The 17805-nt window shown below is 38.8% G+C and overlaps 1 protein-coding gene across 1 annotated transcript in view; it reads right to left on the bottom strand.

The window, feature by feature from the left end:
* Nucleotides 1-2033: 2033 nt before the first annotated feature.
* The window catches only part of ap1m3 (adaptor related protein complex 1 subunit mu 3), a 31150-nt gene continuing 15378 nt past the window's right edge, over nucleotides 2034-17805 (bottom strand). Inside the window, exons 6-12 of the mRNA XM_044361435.1 lie at nucleotides 15361-15487; nucleotides 10866-11008; nucleotides 9668-9739; nucleotides 9205-9363; nucleotides 7707-7832; nucleotides 7147-7222; nucleotides 2034-3633 (exon numbers count right to left, since the gene is read on the bottom strand). Of these exons, the coding sequence (XP_044217370.1) occupies nucleotides 3611-3633; nucleotides 7147-7222; nucleotides 7707-7832; nucleotides 9205-9363; nucleotides 9668-9739; nucleotides 10866-11008; nucleotides 15361-15487 (726 nt within the window). The 3' untranslated portion in view covers nucleotides 2034-3610. The remainder of the gene's footprint in view (nucleotides 3634-7146; nucleotides 7223-7706; nucleotides 7833-9204; nucleotides 9364-9667; nucleotides 9740-10865; nucleotides 11009-15360; nucleotides 15488-17805) is intronic.

The raw sequence follows: 17805 nt of genomic DNA, 5'->3' as shown, positions 1-17805 counted from the left end.
ACGATGCTGACACTGATGCATCTCATTTGTTTCCAGAGGTGTTGAAGCATTCATTTATACTTTAAAAAAGGAATAAAAAGAGTCCCTTTCTGTTGGAATAATTAATCTAAAAGGTGAAAAGAAAAGTGTGTGCACAGTAGCAAATGAAGGTTACTCATGTTTGTAAGATGTTTTCAGCCTTTGAGAGTCATCCCTCATATTGCCTTACAGAAAAACCTCAGAAATAGGTCTTGCATTGTGTTTCATTCGTGTGTGTGTGTGTGTGTGTTTGAGTCAGTCACGCCTTTTTATCAGTCTGCACATACGCACAGCCTATTGCCTTGAGACAAAAGGGGTCAAACAGTTAACCATTGTTGGTGTGATGACGGACAGCAAACTGGAGGCACAGTGCACAAGGCAGCGTTTTGCAGGGGCTGGCATAGACTAGCACCAGTCTCTCACACACAGAGAAAAAAAGCAAGGCTCACGCTGCATTTTTTACAACACACAGAAATCCTGTAATCCTCACTTACATGAGTCTGTCTTTTGACCTACAGTGTACAGTAGCAATGGCAGGTTGTGTATCCATGCATGACAACAAAAAGAGGTGAGCAGAGCGAAGAAGGAGGCAGGTCTGATACTGAGGAGAGAAGACTGTGTGGGAGGAAAGGATTCAAAGCTTTTTCTGTCAGGCCAAAGCAGAGAAAATGTGATGTGAACACAAACAGCATGGGCAACAAACCAGACAAATGTGTTTTGCTATAACTTATTCTAAGTCCAAGAAAAGAATTCATATATTTTCTCTACTGAAAATATATCTTTAGGATGTGAAATGTGTACCCATCTGGCATTTCTGTGCCTTCAGTATGTTGAAGTTCAGTTTTAGTTTGGCTGTCATATAGCTTCTGTAGGTGTAGTCTTAATCTTACTCTTATAAAAGGTGAACATACATGTTTAGCACTTAAATAAGTCATATTAAAATACAGTACATATTAAAATGTATCTATCTGCAACGGCATTACCCCTATTTAATAGTATACAATTTACCAATAGCTTAATCTCTCTTGTAAAGGTGGAAAAATTTTATGCAAATGTATTCTGCTCATACTCAAACTTGATTGGGACAATGTGTTGTTAAGTAATTTGTTTGCAGTCAAAGGTAGGCTATATATCTGTCTGTAAAATGAAGCAAAAGCCAAGCATTATTTAATGGTATTGAACTCCAAAGCATCACAGTTGTTTCACAGCTTTCCAAGTAAATGTTAGAAATCCCATGATGTGATTTTTTTTAGCCTAATGTTAATGACTGCCATAGGCTGCCAGGCTGAGACCAGACCACGCGGTCTGGTCTCAGCCTGGTAGTCCATGACTTTGGTCCAGACAAAATAATCCAACAGATATTGAACAGAACTCCATAGTGCTCAGAGGATGAATCCTACTGACTGTAGTGATCCTCTTAATTTTCAAGTGCCACCTTGAGGTTGACATTTATGGTTTTGATTGAAATGTCTTGACAACTACTCTAAGGATTACAATGACATTGTCACGTCATTCATGACCCCCTCAGGGTGAAATGTAATAACTTTGGTGATCTCATGACTTTTCATAGTGCCATAATTTGGTGACATTCTAGTGACATTCCCATAGGCCTCAGCTTGTGCTTAGTGCTATTCTGCTAATTTGTGTTAGGATGCTAAAATGCTAAACTAAGATGATGAACATAGTAACTATACCTGCTAAACATCACAATGTTATCATTGTCATTGTGAGCATGTTAGCATGCTGATGTTAGCATTTAGCTCAAAGAACCATTGTGCCTAAGTAGAGGCTCACAGAGCTGCTAGCATCGCTGTAGGGTATCTTGTTAATCAAACTAAGTATGCTAATATGTTCCATTTGGGATTATATATTTTTAGAGAGCTCACAGAAGATCTGTCAAATGATACTGTTGACAAACTACATTACAGAGCTGCACCTCATACTATTTTTTCCACAACTACAATGTGGTGAAACAGTCTTGACATTACAAAAAAAATCCTCTTAGTATTCCAAAACAAGATACAAAACATGTTTTTATTTCCAAATATATCCCTTTGCTTCCTATAGACAAACAGTAGTTGATAAATTAATGAAAACACATGATAACACAGAATTATTAAAAACCTCATTGGTGTTCGAAATACGTCCCCACACAAGATAATGGAATGATTGTAATAGAGAGTTATGTATTTAACAGCAGAGATGCAATAAATCAACTCTCGTCTGTGCTATTGGCAATGCAGCTGAACTGATGTGTGAGTGGTGCAATGCACGCACAAGAGAGGGAATGAATTACACCATAAACTGCTTTGAAGAAGTATAGAGGCCTGCAGAGGTCGACATATAAAAAATAAAGAGTCAGGGAAAAACAACTACCTCAACATATTGTCAATATTCACAGATTCTGCAAAGAAATCCCTTCAGGTTATTTTACCTTTGTCCTATCTCACCCCCCCCCCCCCCCCCCCCCCCCCCTCCTCAACCGTCTTTTCTTGTCCTTTGAAGCATTTTCCACAAGGGACTAACAAGTACAGTATAAACAACAGGCAAAAATATGACAAAATATTCTGTACCATGCTCATTCCTTCAGTCTCTGCCTCAAAGCTGCAAGCTGATTTCGAGCACAAGGACAAGGTTACAGGCCCCATGAGAGTGTGTCGACGGTATTATGTTACACTGCCAACGCCTCAGACAATATTGTGCCTTATTAATCATTGATCTGGTCGCTCGTGTTAGTTTCAGTGCACTGGGGATTATGTTCACAGTGCTAAAGGTAATGATACATAGGCAATTTTTTAAGGCAATGACCGTACAATATAGAGGTTCCAGTAAAACATATGCCTTTGAGAGGGATGAGGATCAGCGAAGTTAAAATGTATACATATAATGAAGTGGATATTAAGGACAATACCTATAAAGACTAAGATCCCTCTTAGTTACATAAGTTGACGGATGTGTAGAGATGTGGTGTAGTGGTTTTGCCAAATTTGAGAAAATTACGGTTTTGTGTGTGCAATATTATGTCCTCTTGAGAAATAAAAACTGACATTGACCCATCACAGTTACTGTATATTGGCACTAAACTGTAAAATATGTTGGTTTACATGTTACACATAAGAAAGTCACACAACTTATTGGACAAGCTGAGTACCCAAAATAGATGATGCTTCAAATGTTATATCTGAATAGTTCAAGGAAAATGAGATTTTAAAATTATGTTTTGTTCCCCAAATTCTGCTCTAAATTAACCTCGAGAGATATTGCATTTAAAGTGAGAAAATGAGAGCTTGCCAAAAGCAGACAGTATCATGAAGTTATCAGTTCATTATTCACATATTAAAACGTTATAAAAAAAAAAAAAAAAAAAAAAAAGTCAGAGGTGATGTAAAAGCCTTTCCCGTTAGAGGTGAGCGTGTCTTGGAGAAAGGGATAATGTCTTGTTTCTGTTCTGAGAGGGGGGAAATTTCCTGTGTCCTCCTGTGCTTGTCCTCTGCTGTCCCGTGCAGACGGGGAGAAACAGAGAGGAGCGAGGAGAGGAGGGGAAGACAGACAGAAGAGAAAATATCCATTCGTCTAGCAGCATCTGCGCCCTTTAGTTTGTCCGGAGCTGGTAATCTGCCAAGAAATGTAACAGCGGAGCATTAACACACAGCTTTCTTCCCCTCATCACCCCCAGCACATCACATCACTGCCAATATAAGCCCTATTAAATCCCTAAACAAAATTTGCACTAATATTAGCTGCTCTGTTAAATCATATTACCAATATTTATGACCTATAGTCATTTCTTAGACGTAGGTTGAACTTACTGCAGAGAGTCTCTCGTCAAAAGAAAATCATCAATCTAACAATTACAATTATTATTATTAATATTAGCGTAATCTCAGTCTTTAATTAGCTAAATCTGGTACTGAATTATCATGTTTGTATCCAAGATTGTCTAATAACATAACATTACATGGCCAGTGTGTGGACAATGATGTGCACATATTTTTGTGTTCCTTTTGGTCTGCGGCTGCTTTTCATGGTTTGAACAAAACACTTTAGTTCCAATTTAGTAAAATGTTAATGCTACAGCATACAATTATATTTTAGACAATAACATTTCCAACTTTGTAATTTTGAAGCCCCTCTCTTGTTTCAACATGACAATGCTCCTATGGTACTTTTTTTCTAATATCATTGATTATTCAATATTTCTGTTTTAGCAGCTTTCATCAAATACTATTTCCCATAAGCCCCTTAAAAGTGAAAATGAGTCCTTGGTTGTGTTGAGGAGCTGCAGCTAGTTCAGACATGTCTATGATAACAGCAGTACAGAGAGGACTGAATGGAGTAGAAGCATTTAGACAATAGAGATTACAGCTCAAAAGTTTAAAAAATAACTTTAGAAGAAAGTGTATGTAGTGTTTATGGATGACCTTGAGTTATGATGATATAAGTACCTGCACTGCTGTGCTGGTAAATGTTTGTGAGAGCTGTAGTTTTTTGTATGCTAACAACTTCATGATTTTTTTTTTTTACTTTGTCAAAATCACAAAGGTTTCAACTTCTAATAGGAAGTACAATGGTGGATGTCAATTTTGTTTTAGAATATAGACAAGAAATCCCCCATAACACATTTTTTCAGAAAGACTGATGAAAATGAAGCTCAACGAGAGCACAGATTGAGTTACAGAAGCTAGTGAAACAGAAACTGTCCTGGAGGTGACGTTATGACTTCGGCTCTCTAACAAAGAAACGGTTGCACAGAGCTCTGACCTCAACTCTGCCCAACACCTTTGGGATGAACTAGTACACCAACTATGAGACAGGAATTATCACCCAACTGCTTTTGTGGAACACCTTCCCAAAAGGATGAAGGCTGTTATAGCAACAGATTAACGCCCATGTATGTGGATTAATATGTTAAACAATCAAATATGGATGCTATGTGCTATGTGTGGCCACATACCCCTGGCCATGTGGTGAACATTACCCCCTGAAAATGCATTACTTCCAATTATGAACATATCTCAAATGCATTGTTTCAACACATTTAAATTGACGCTTGAAAAGTAGAAGTCTGTATTTGAATTTCAGGAAATATGAGAAACAGCATGAGCATTCAGGGGTCATATAACCGCCAGTATTAATGATGTGTCACCTTGTGTCACTTTACAGCTTAAGTCTGCCTGATCATATTCAAACCAGTGAGAAAATGCCTGTGCTAAATGCTAAATGCTTGTTCATCACTCATTAATAAGTCAGCACAGTAAGTCTACAGTATCAAGGTATTGTTTAATCAGTGTGAGTGTGTCTGCATGTAGTGCTGAGTGAAATGTGATCATTACTGTCTGCTCCCCCCCTCCCTCCCCCTGTTGCTGATGGTAACAATAAGAGAAAGGTGATAGCCTTCACTCCAGCCCCCCTAACTTCATCACTCTTCTTTCTCTCACTCTTACTCATGTTCTGTCTTCCTTTTCTCTTCCCCTTTCCTCCTTTGCTTCTTGCTGATGTTACAGCAAGGCGACAGTAACCTTGGTATTCGCTGAGTGCCACCCTGGGAGCCTCCTGTGGCATCATTCAATCTCTGCAGCTCCTGACTCGTACCTGACAAAGCCAGGTAATGGACATGATTGATGTAAGAGAGTCAGGTTCATTCCTAGGGCGGATGGCAGGTATGAAACTTAAGGATTTCTGGCAGTGGTCCAGTGAAGGTATTGGGCTTCTATCTCCATATCATTTCCTTTTGCCCCCCCCCCCCCCCCCCTCCCCATTCAAACTAGTGAGATGGTAAGGATTTTACTGCAGTCTCATCAACATATGGTGGCTTAAATATGACTATACGTGATGATGTCTCATCTGTCCAAAAATCAAGCATGTGTTTGAGGTAGAAATGTTGCTTCTTGAATGTGTAATGTGTTTTAAAAGGTAAAAACTCAGGTTACTTATAAGCACTTGGTTCTTGTCTCCCCTGGTATCATCTTGGATTATGACAGAAGTGATGCAGACGGGTTCATTTCCAGGGCAGCGATTGAATCTACAGATCCCTAGTGCCAGCTTGGTTAAACAGAGTTTACTGTCTTTTCATGACTTTGCACTAGCCCCATTCAAATTTGGATAACTGAGAGACATTTTACTAGTCTGAAAAAGGAACTAATACAGTACTCCACAAGCTAGTGAAGTTCCTATCCTTGGCATGGTGTCATTCTAAGCCCCTGAGGCCATGGCTCATGGTGATAGAGCCAGGTAATGGATATGATGAATGTTATGCAGCTGGGTTCATTCCTGGGGCACAAACTGTATAGCGATGCAGAAAGACCAATTCTGACACTGATCTCACGAGGAAAACTATTTAACCTCACAGTAACCTCACAGTTGCTAATGGGTTTGGTCTTGAAAGAACTCTGCTTTTAGGGACCATACACTTGTAATTCAAGATAAAGAAAAAATATTTCTTGTATTAACTTCACACCTTTAAAGTAAAGTGCTTTGGTCAACATTTGTTTTAAAATTTGCTCTTCTCTGGGGGAGATGCCACTGTCAGTCAAATCTGGTCAAACCACACTCATACAGTCCTGATAAGCAGACCAATTAGGTTTTTGAGAGCTTAAATCTTGATCAATAATGATAATAAGAATGATAATAATTATGATAATAAGGATTTTTTTCTCTCCAAACTTTAACTTTGCTTGTTGCCTATTTAGTCAGGAATATTTTAGAGAAATAATGGGGCATTAAAACAAAAAATGCAACAACATAATCTGCTAGAAGCAACCAATCCACATTACATACTGTTTCTTTGTTAAAGCCATTATAAAATGCAGGCTGCCGACTTTGTTTTTTAGCACCACAGTCCTTGACCTCATGTTACAGTGTATGAAAAATGATCCCAATGGATTCATCACAGTCAGATATACAGATTTTAAATATGGTAAAAAGAGAGCACTGGTATCGGATTGGTAGATGATATCGGCAGATCCTCTGACTTGAGGCATCATAATTGGTATGGGGAGAAATAAGTAGAACTATTACATCTCTCTAGACCAGTTCAAAATCAGCAGTGTGTGTGTGTGTGTGTGTGTGTGTGTGTGTGTGGGTTATGAGTGTGTTAGTATACAGTGTTTCAGTCTGTTATTTTCTCACCTCCACTTTGTGTGATGTAGCGCACCCACGGCAATGCCTGGTAACCACTCTTCTCTATGATTTTAAGGTAGCGTACCTAGGGAATACAGACAGGTTAAATATAATTATTTCACTCTCTCACACACAAACACACACAAACATCTACTGAACACTATATAGTCTGTGTGCTTCAGTGTATTCCCAGTAGCCCACTCACAGAAAATGTAAATGCAAAACAGAACAATTTAAGCATTTAAAGTTTTTTATACTCCAATTTGCTGTAAAATTTGATCATCATCATCATTTTATGGCAAATTCTCCTGTATCATAAGATTTACAGTCTGCTGCAGCTCTCAGTGGAGAGTGAGCTGTGCCAAAGTGTATGAGATCTGAAACAACAACTTGATAAGTTACTGTATTTATTCACACTATTATTAGTAACGGCCATTTGCATCCTCATTGCAGTGCACTTATTTGTGAATGTGAAGCAGTGCATTGTTGACACTGCAGATAAGAAAAAACAAGGAAATAGGCTTAAAGACAGACTGTGTAATAGTTGTAAGCAAAGGGACCTACTGTACCTGAATCCCAGACACAGTGAAATATGGGATCTCAAAGTTAACTGTGATTGGTCTCTTTCCCTCGAGCTCATCACTCTCCACACTGGGTAGCCCAAAGTGTGCCCGCATCATGTACTCCTTACCACCCTACACACACACACACACACACACAAAACACACACACACACACACACACACACACACACACAGAAAAGAGGTCACTGTTAATGCATCTGATCTGATTACATTGAGAGTGATGTTGTTCACAAAGCCTTTCAGATGAGACAATTTGTCTAGTTTAGTTTGTCTGATGAATTCTGTTCCCAGGTGTCAGACTCCAATTAATACACGGCTGTTTTGTCAGAAAACAAAACAAAGTTTATGTCCATGGGAACATAAGATAACTCTCATGTCTTATCAAGGTGAATCAGTGAATCAATTAAACCACGCCAAACATACCTTGACTTTAAAAACATAAAACTGGTAAATCATTCTTCAGGCTGGCAATTGTACAACACGTCACATGAGCAGTGAGTTTGCATGTTTACTGGTTGGAATAAGTTACTAATCTGAAAAAAACAACACTTTTATTTTTAAAAAACCCTTACTTTAATAAAGTCTAAATAAAGTTTTACTTGCAACTAACAGTTGATATGGAAAACCTTATTATACCTATCCTTTGCCTACAGTAGAGCACATGACAGAAAGAGCATAATGATCTATTTCTTATTATTACCGATAACTAATAAATGAGAAATCTTCAAAAGATATATTTATGCTTATACAATAGTTTATGGAAACAGTAACTACATTAAATATCTACACAGTTCTGAAAACTTCATACTTTTCCTTCTTAGGGAGTGTAATGTTTTTTTTTTAGCTTTGGATTGTAAAAAGCTGAAGGCTGGTGGACTGTGGATGAGCTGTCTTTATCAATCCCTTATCACAACAAGTCACCGCTTCATGTTTGTTTCCTCGAACCTCCATCAAACATTACAAGTTAAATATGGCTTCCTGTGAGAATATGCAATTTTATAGCATTCAAAGGTTGACAGTGACAGAGGAAAATATGCTGCGGAGTCACACAGGAGCTGGATAACAATATATCACTAGTAAGAGCAATTCTTAATGCTCCTTGACAGGCTGGAGGTATAATGAATTACTGAGGAGATATCAGAACTTGACAGATACAGGGAACCTCGACTGAATTAAGGCTCGATACGTTTTTTTTTAAAATGCATTTGAGTTGTCTTTTTGGCGGGCAGGAACAACAAAAAAATGGACAGATGAGATGTGATTGTGTCTGCTTATGTGTATGCGGGAGGTCAATCATGATGCTATAAATGGCTGCTGTCTTGAATTTGTCATAGTAAAAATACAACTTCATTTTTCTGATGCCAAAACTGGTTCAAGTATGTTGATATAAAAACCTGATAGCGGTAGAACAAGATAACAACACTGTTCTGTGACTGTATTTCGGGTTATAATCTCTGATATTTTGTTGACATTCAACACTTACAGGGAAAGACTTGATGTTCCACTGCACCACGCTCTTCTCGGGCACCCACTTGGCGCTGCCCGTGCTGGTCTTGAACTTGGGTGAGTCAGCATCACTGGGCACTGGCACTAGAATGGACACATTGTTGGCAGTGGACCGGCTCTTAAACTGACTCCGAGCCTGACAGAAGACAAAGTTCAAACGTCATCGGAGACCTTTACAACAAAGAAAAGCATGCACATCAAAATTTAAATCCAGAAGGTCTTCATGATTGTGCACACCACAGCTTGTTTTTTTGTTTTTTGGGGGGGTTTTTTTGTGTGTGTGGCTTTCTTGCATCTGACAGATTGTTTGTGGTAATCCACCTGAGATGTACAGTATGTGTCATAAATACTAAATACGTTTCAGTGGAGGGACTACTGTAGATGTAAGGACATGGTACTCTGTATGTGTGTGTTTATGTTTGCGTGTCACTCATCATTACCTTCACCTTGATCTCCACACGACTGTGAGAGAACTTCTCAATCACGCTCTCGATCCATATGAGAGGCTTCACCTGTCAGAGAGAAAGAAAGAGTGGACAAGGTCAGAGGGGCACAGGCACAGAGCTGAAGTGCATCACTACGACACACTTTACCCATGTGGCACACAGCGGACATGGGGGTGAGAGAGAGAGAGAGAGAGAGAGAGAGAGAGAGAGAGAGAGAGAGAGAGAGAGAGAGAGAGAGAGAGAGAGAGAGAGAGAGAGAGAGAGAGAGAGAGAGAGAGAGAGAGGGAGAGAGACATTGTGTTTGTATATTGGAGACACTTGACCTCAGTATTACCACCACTATTATCATTCCCACTATTTCCAATACTACTGCATTTACTACTGATAACTCTTATTGTTCTCAATGCTATCTAACTTTTAATATTATTATTACAGCTAATGCTTTAACTATTACAGCTATACTAGCATGATTATTACCACTACTACATTTACGATCAACATTAACTCAATTATTACACAACTACAAGATACTAATATGAGATTTACTCACTTGGCAGATATTTGTCTTGTTTTTTTTGTGTTTTTATTAATATAAAAATAAAACAAAAATTTGGTTATAAAAGAGTTGTAAAAAAGATCTGTATCATGGCGGGAAACTTAGCAATAAAGTTTGCTCTCAAAGATGACAATAAAGTCTGAACTGTAAACGTCATTTGAGGTTAAGTCATTATTTTAATTTAATTTTAATCAACAACAAATACACAAAAAACACAAAATGCAACCAAACTATTTCAAACATGAACTAAGAAAATACACAAAAATTATATTTACATAATGCAACTTATATTTGCATATCTGCCAGCATATGCTTCCAGCTGATACTGATATATCTTTGATAAGTGGGTGTAGTTAAATATTTACCAATATTCCTGTCAGTCTATGATTGATGCAACTGTTTATGAATGTGTGTACACTGTGTGCATGAACATAAACGTGTTTATTGGTATGTTTTGTGCAATGAAAAGGAGGAAAAAAATATAGAGTGCCAGTCAAACTTTTGACATATGAACATTCAAGACAACTTAACGTGAGAAAAATAAGAAGTATTTTCTTGGTTAAGGTGGTATGCAGGTGGTGTGTGTGTTTGTGTGTGTGTGTGTGTGTTTTAGATTTGTTTTTGTGTCCTGCTCACTGTAGTGTTGAGGCGGTAGGACATGAGCTCGCTCTCGCCGTCGGGGGGGATGAAAGAGATGGTGCGGTCGTTCTCGAAGCGTGACAGACGGACACACTGATGAAACTTCACATCCTCCAGCTCCACTGTCTTACTCTTCTCTCCTGACAAACACACACGCAAACAACACACAAACGGAAATACACAAAGAAGATTGAGAGCTTTCCACTCAGCCTTGGGGAAATCAAGGTCAAGGTAATGATGACCGACAAACATTCACTCAGTCTTTCTCACCCACACACACACACACACACACAGTTTCTACCAAATCCATCTGTCCTCCTCTTGTCCCCCACTGTACAATTATTTAGTTGCTACACACAAACACATACACACACAAGCACACATGCAGTGTGCCTTCAAAACCTGCTGCCATCATCTTCTCCCCCACTGAACCTCATTCAGCTGCCTCACAAAAACGTACCCACACCTACACTAACACACACACACACACACACACACACACACACACACAACAAAATAAATAAATATTGTATAATCGGCCTAAAAAATACTTGTGACAAAAGCACACATCTGTTACTGAGATTTTTATTTAACCGTCTGTAAGAAGTGTTTTTATTACCTTGTCAAAAAAAAAAAAATATCACCACCTAATTTGTTGTCAAAACTCAACTCACTAATTTATTGTTCGTTAAATCAAACCAACGACTATGCAAATAAAGGTCTTTATAATGAGCCTATTTCATGAAGTACATCTACAAGGAAGTATGTGCCAGTGGGAGATGTCACACTGTGTTTCCCACTACAGTAAATCACTGATAATGTGACTGAAAAGTACACAACCATTTATATCAGTGTGCCAGACATAGGTCAACTCAGGAGGAGATATTAATCTTCAGAAGATAATGATACAATGAATTAAAGCAGGCATTAATTAAAGCTATAGTAGGGCTGCATCTGTTTAACTAATCTGTTGATTAATTTTACAGTTAATCAAATACAGGTAATCATTTAGTCTATAAATATTTAAAGTTGCCCATTACAATTTCCCAGAGCCTTTGGTAATGTGTTCAAATCGCTGGTTTTATTCAACCTTTGGTCCAAAAACCCAAACATGTTAAATTTAATATGATGTAAATTGACATTTTTGCTTGATATATGTCAAACAATTAATTGATGATCAAATATGTTGATTAATTTTCTGTTGATCAACCCAGCACTGGTGTGTTCTGACTGAGATCTGGACGTTGAAAGAAACCTTTTAACATGCGAAGTATCTCTAATACTTAATTGGAGTGCTACAGAGGCTGCTATAAACAAAAATCAGCAGATTGTGTCTGCTGTGTTATTTTGTTCGCGAACATAATGAAGACTTTTCCAGACAATGCCTCTCAAGGGTGGCGCAAGAGTACAGCTCTACTGCAATAGGCAGTTAAAAGTGCAACCGCTTTAATAGTGGCATCTGTAATCTGCTGGAGGAAGCCCAACGTTCTCCTCCTCTGTGGTTAATGGAGGGTGCTGAGTGGTGGAAAACTGCTGTAATGAGTGTGGGCCTGTGGGCCTTCAGCTAAATCCCCCATTCAACAATCAGCTAAAGCCTGCTCCACTTGCTTTGAATGCAGCCCTGGACCAGCACTAAGGTCTGTCTGAGAGAATGTGTGTTTGTGTGTGTGTGTGTGTGTGTATTTGTGTATGCAGCTTCCTTGTTCATTGTTCTCTCTCTTGAGTGTGTGTACGTGCATAGGTTTATGCATGCCAGTGCTTACAGATGTGGCTAACTTGCTCGCTTCTCTATTGATTTCGCTTTTGCATGTGTGCATGCATGCATGCATGTGTGCGTACGTGCATGTTTGTGTGTACAACATTTCCTGATGTGTGATTGGGGACTGGCTGAGGTCAGGTCTAGGGAGAGCACATCGCTCCTGGACAAGAAAAGCAGGGAAGCCCTTTAGAACTGCTTCTCTCTCTTTATGTTTGTTCCTATGTCACTGTCACACACATACATACACGCATGCATGCAGTATTATCAAGAAGACAAGACGAGGAGGAAAGGTCATGTGGGACATTGCTAGGACCTGAGGGGCCAGAGGAAGAGACAGGTGTGTGTGGTTGTGTGTGTGAGTGTGTGTACATGTCAGGGGAGGATTGAAGATGCAGCAATGTCCCCTGTGGTTCACCTTTAAGGCTGCTCTCACCTGTTTCCGTGCTTTTAATACACAGCAGCAGACAGGGAGAACCTAATCTATTTTCTGTCTGCTGTTGCACAGTAAAAAAAAAACAAAAACAAACACAGGAAACTGTTTTATATTGACATTTGGTAAAAGTTTTACAGGAGTATAAGACAAATAAAATACATGACCAAAGGGACAATTTAATAAACAATTCGTAGCATTTGGAGGTTGGGGGCAGAGAATACATAGCCTGCATTTCATCTCATACAGGCTGAGAACCTTTTGAATATGTCTCTCTATCATCTCTGGGGGGGGGGGGGTATGTTTCCACAATCACAAACCACTGACCAACCTATTAAAATAAACACACAAGTCATCTGATCTGAAATAGTTACCATTAACCTAAGTCACATGGGAGCAGCTGTGGATCCTCAAAATTTCAGATAAAAAGAAAAAAAAACCCGACAATGTTAGACTTGGCTGAATGATGTCTAAAAAATAGCTTTTAGTGAGCTACAGTATGTTGCTAAAATTACCAATTTGAAATTAATCAGCAGTTATCTGAACAATCAATAAAACATGCAGTATGACATTTATCTCAGCTACCTGTGTTCTTGGCCTCTGCCAGCAGAGGGCAGTGTTAAATGATTTATGCTCTCATTTTGGCTGCATCCAGCTGTGATAAAAAGTGCAGCTCATGCAAACATGATAATCAACCAAGTGGCTGTGAAATGATATGTTAAACAGTGTAACTTCTGAGGATGAGAGTACAAAACTTATTTTAATATTTGTATAAACATGCAGTGTGAGTGTGTGTTTCTGTATCTGTGTTTCTGTGTGGTTGTTTGATCATTATTTCTGATCATTATTTCTGAGGATATGTTATTTCCCAGACTGCTACACACAGCGGGGGGACTGTGGGCTGCATATACAGGATATTCACAGACCCTCACCTTTCATCTGCACGGCTGTAGCCTGGGGTGAGGATTAACTCAGAGGCAAAAAAGGCTAGACAGTGATGGAGCCTTTTCCCCTTCTGTAAGGATCAGTAGGTGGGGAGTATGAAAAGAAGAAGAAGCAAAAGAGGGGGGGGAGGAGAAGGAGGAAGAAGGGAAGGTGCAAGAAAAGGCGAGACGTAGCAGTGGGAGACACTGAGGGAAAATTGGGAAAGTAGGGGGAGAGGAAAAGGAAGAGGAAGGATGAAAGGAAAGCTAAGTGTGGGATTGCAGGAGTGAGACAGAAGGAGGAGGTAAATGTAGAAGTGTGAGGATGAGTTCAAGGTGAGTGCGAACAGGAAACTACTCCTCCACCGATGAATTGCCTATTTGCGAAGACTTTTTGGCAATTAAGCTTTACTCGAGCAGTTTTTTGAAACATAGGTTGGAAATGTATTCTTAGGGTGAAATATTTTCATTCAGAATACAAGAAAACATCCCATGCTGACAGTTTACATGCTCCCTGTCAAAAAATGATGTCAGATTGTTAGTGCCTGCCCACCCATGGTCGTCTGTTACGCAGCCTTTGTTGCTAAGGTTGTTACTAAGGTTGTTCCATGGGTTGTTCATGTTGTCCACTGACATATTTCTGATCTGATTCAGGCTCAAACATGTATGAATGTATTTGAGATTTGAGACATTTCGAGTAATGAACAAGAAAAAGAAGCGAAATCGGACTACCACTGTTTGTTTACGTAGCCCCCAGAACCACTGGAAGTCTGCTGAGGGGCTGGCCAATCATAATAGAGTGGGGGAGGGAGGTGGGCCTTAAAGAGACAGGAGCTAAAACGGCTTGCTTCAGACAGAGGCTGAACTGAGGAGCTGCATTAAGTGCCTGTATAAGATAAATAAGGAGTTTTTTGAACTGTAAATCATGCAAAGATATTCCAGCAGAGCCACAGAATATAGACCCGGAAATGTGCATGATATGTCCCCTTTAAATTATCCACATTGACTTTTCTGATTTCTCCTCTCCCATCTTTTTTGGCTGGACCGCAACAGCAGGGCAAGCCCTATAAACGTGAATGTCCATGACTGAGTGAGTGACTGACTGACTGAATGACGAAGTTACACCATTGGGCTGTAACTTCATCACTCCCCTCGGCCAGGTGTTGCCATGTGTCGCCACTTCCTGTATCCTTTGTTTCAAATTAAAAGTCCTCTAGCATTTCATACACGGTCCGGCCATATACTAGGTTTTGACTGCAGTAGTCTTGCTGAGTGTGATTGAGGTCGAGCTCACTTCAAATGTGACTGTATTGCTTCCTAATAAAAGCACTCACACATATGAAAACCTGCAGGCACTGAGACTGATTCATCGTTACTTACTGCCTGTGATTTCAAACAGCACTTTGTCGTTGAGGCCCAGTCTGAGTTCAGGCATCCCTGACAGGACCACTTTGAGCTTAATGCTACCCACGATTTCACTGCGCAGGACACTGCCATTGGCACTCACCTGCAGGAAGAAGAGCAAAGCATTACATGAAACGATAAAAGTGTTAATTTATGTCTGACAAACAGCATTGTGATCATGTTTGAAAATTTATGAGTGGGCCTAATATCAGCTGTACGGTCAAATCTTTCCCTCTAGGATATGAAAGAACTGCTTTATCTGACAAATGCTTGTTAGTATGAACTATAATTTCAATTACATAGGTAATGATCAGTTAAATAAACAAACTGACTAGCTCTCAACATGCTGTGTGTGAGAAATGTAAGTAAGGTATTGAAGTGAAAGAGGACGAAGTAGCCCTGAAAACATTAAAAAAAGTCCCTGTTCACAGAGAAGGAAGTGACAACTGCAGCATTCTAGTAGCGGTTTAATAACTACGCCACATCAGTTTCCTTTTGACTCATAAAATTCTGCAACTGTGTGTCGTGTTGTCCTTGAAGTGTTGCTTCGAGGACAAGGACTTTGAGATGAGAGTCATTTTTCTTCTTTATAGGTTTAAAAAAGCAGCATGTTCAAATCTGGAATATAGGGAATATAATATATAGAGGAATATAAAATGTTCTGGATTTGTCATCCAGCCTAATAACATCACATTACTACACTGATCAGTGATTTTTACTTTGTGAGCAGTAAAGTAGCTGAAGACATAAGATCAGGGGGAGGCAAATGTAATAGCTATTAAGTATTAGAGGAATAACTCGAGTTATTATACTATGAGTCAATATAATTAGTGAAAAGTTCTGGACCTTAACATAATGTAATATTTATTTTCCTACCACTTTATTCAATTTTCAACAAATGCTTGGGGACATTTTACTACTAATACATTTTGCAGCCATTACAACATTATTAGTAGGTAAAGATCATGACAAAAGTTGTGTAGGAACAGTCAGAAATATATCCATTTTGGCTGAGGATATTGTACAGTTATCTAAGTTTTTGAGGGGGCATGTGCTGACTGGAGTCATATTTCTCCTTACAGCAGACAACGAAGAAATATAAATACCACAAAAAAACAAAAACAAAACAAAAAAAAATTCAAAAAGAATGGAGGATTGTTGAGAAAACAGAGCCCATTTCCTCAGCAATTCAATTCAAGGAAAGAGAACAACGGTTTGGAGGAGTCAAAACATAGCGGGGTTTTGACAGAGATGATTTTAGCCCTGACTCAACCATTTAGCCTCAAGGAAACATTTTCACCATCTATTTTAAACAGAACTATTCTAGAAAATCTGTCTGTTTCAGATGATGGATAAAACAATGGATGATGACGGATAAAGAAGGAAGGACTGATACTTTGTTTAAATTATCTGAGTATGGCTTGTTGTAGCTGTCAATCTTTGCTGTACAGGCTTAAAGCAACATGTTGGGATCACGGAACAAATTTTTGACCTGTGATGGTTAAGTTCCTCATAAATTACCACTTAACATTAACTGTGTCACTGTACAGCTTTTATCAGGGCTGTACAAGAGGCTAATGGAGAGGATCAGTATTGGGCAATGATTTCTTAAGTGAATTAATAACACCACATACTGGTAATAAAAATAGAAGTCCTGTTCCGTTCCTGTGAGTACCAGACTAATACATCCTGGCAGTCAGTCCATAATGTTCACTCGATCAATGATGTTCATCTTAATGTTTATACAAATAAAGCATGCTGCAACAATTATCTACAGTATTCTGCATCATGTAACTGTGTGCAAAATCTACTATAGTGAGGTGTATAATTCAATCTGAGCATAAATATCTAGTAGAGCTGCAACAATTACTCGATAGACAGAAATTTAATCACCAATTATTTTGTATTTTGTATTTATTTCGTTTGTGACTGTGGACATTTAAAGACGTCACCTTGGGCTTTGGGAAACAGTGATTGACATTTTACACCCTTTTCGGACATTTCATAGACCAAACGATTAACCAAGAAAAATAATTAGAATATTAATCGATAATGAAAATAATCGCTAGTCGCAGCCCTAGAATCTAGTACATCATTTGTAAGATGAGATGAACCTTCATAGACATACTGCATACCTGGTAGTAAAATACCTGTGACTCTGAACAGCATGGTGACTGGACACTTGTCCAAAAAAACTTCATTTTGACACTAGAAGTGACCTGATACTGTACAATCTTTCAATTAACATCACTAGTAAATTTAAATTGTGAATAGGTAGATCAGGAATGACAAAGGTGACACAAACTATGCCATCTAAAAACTGCAGATCTGGGATGTCTTTAACTCTTTCTGACTCTTTGATGAGTTTGATTTTACTTCCTGAAAATATTTTTTCTTAAAATCTAAGATATATGATGTTGA

Source organism: Thunnus albacares, chromosome 9 (assembly GCF_914725855.1).
Source record: "Thunnus albacares chromosome 9, fThuAlb1.1, whole genome shotgun sequence".
Lineage (NCBI taxonomy): Eukaryota > Metazoa > Chordata > Actinopteri > Scombriformes > Scombridae > Thunnus > Thunnus albacares.
Note: the sequence above shows the minus strand (reverse complement) of the source record. Positions and strands in the feature narration are given on the sequence as shown.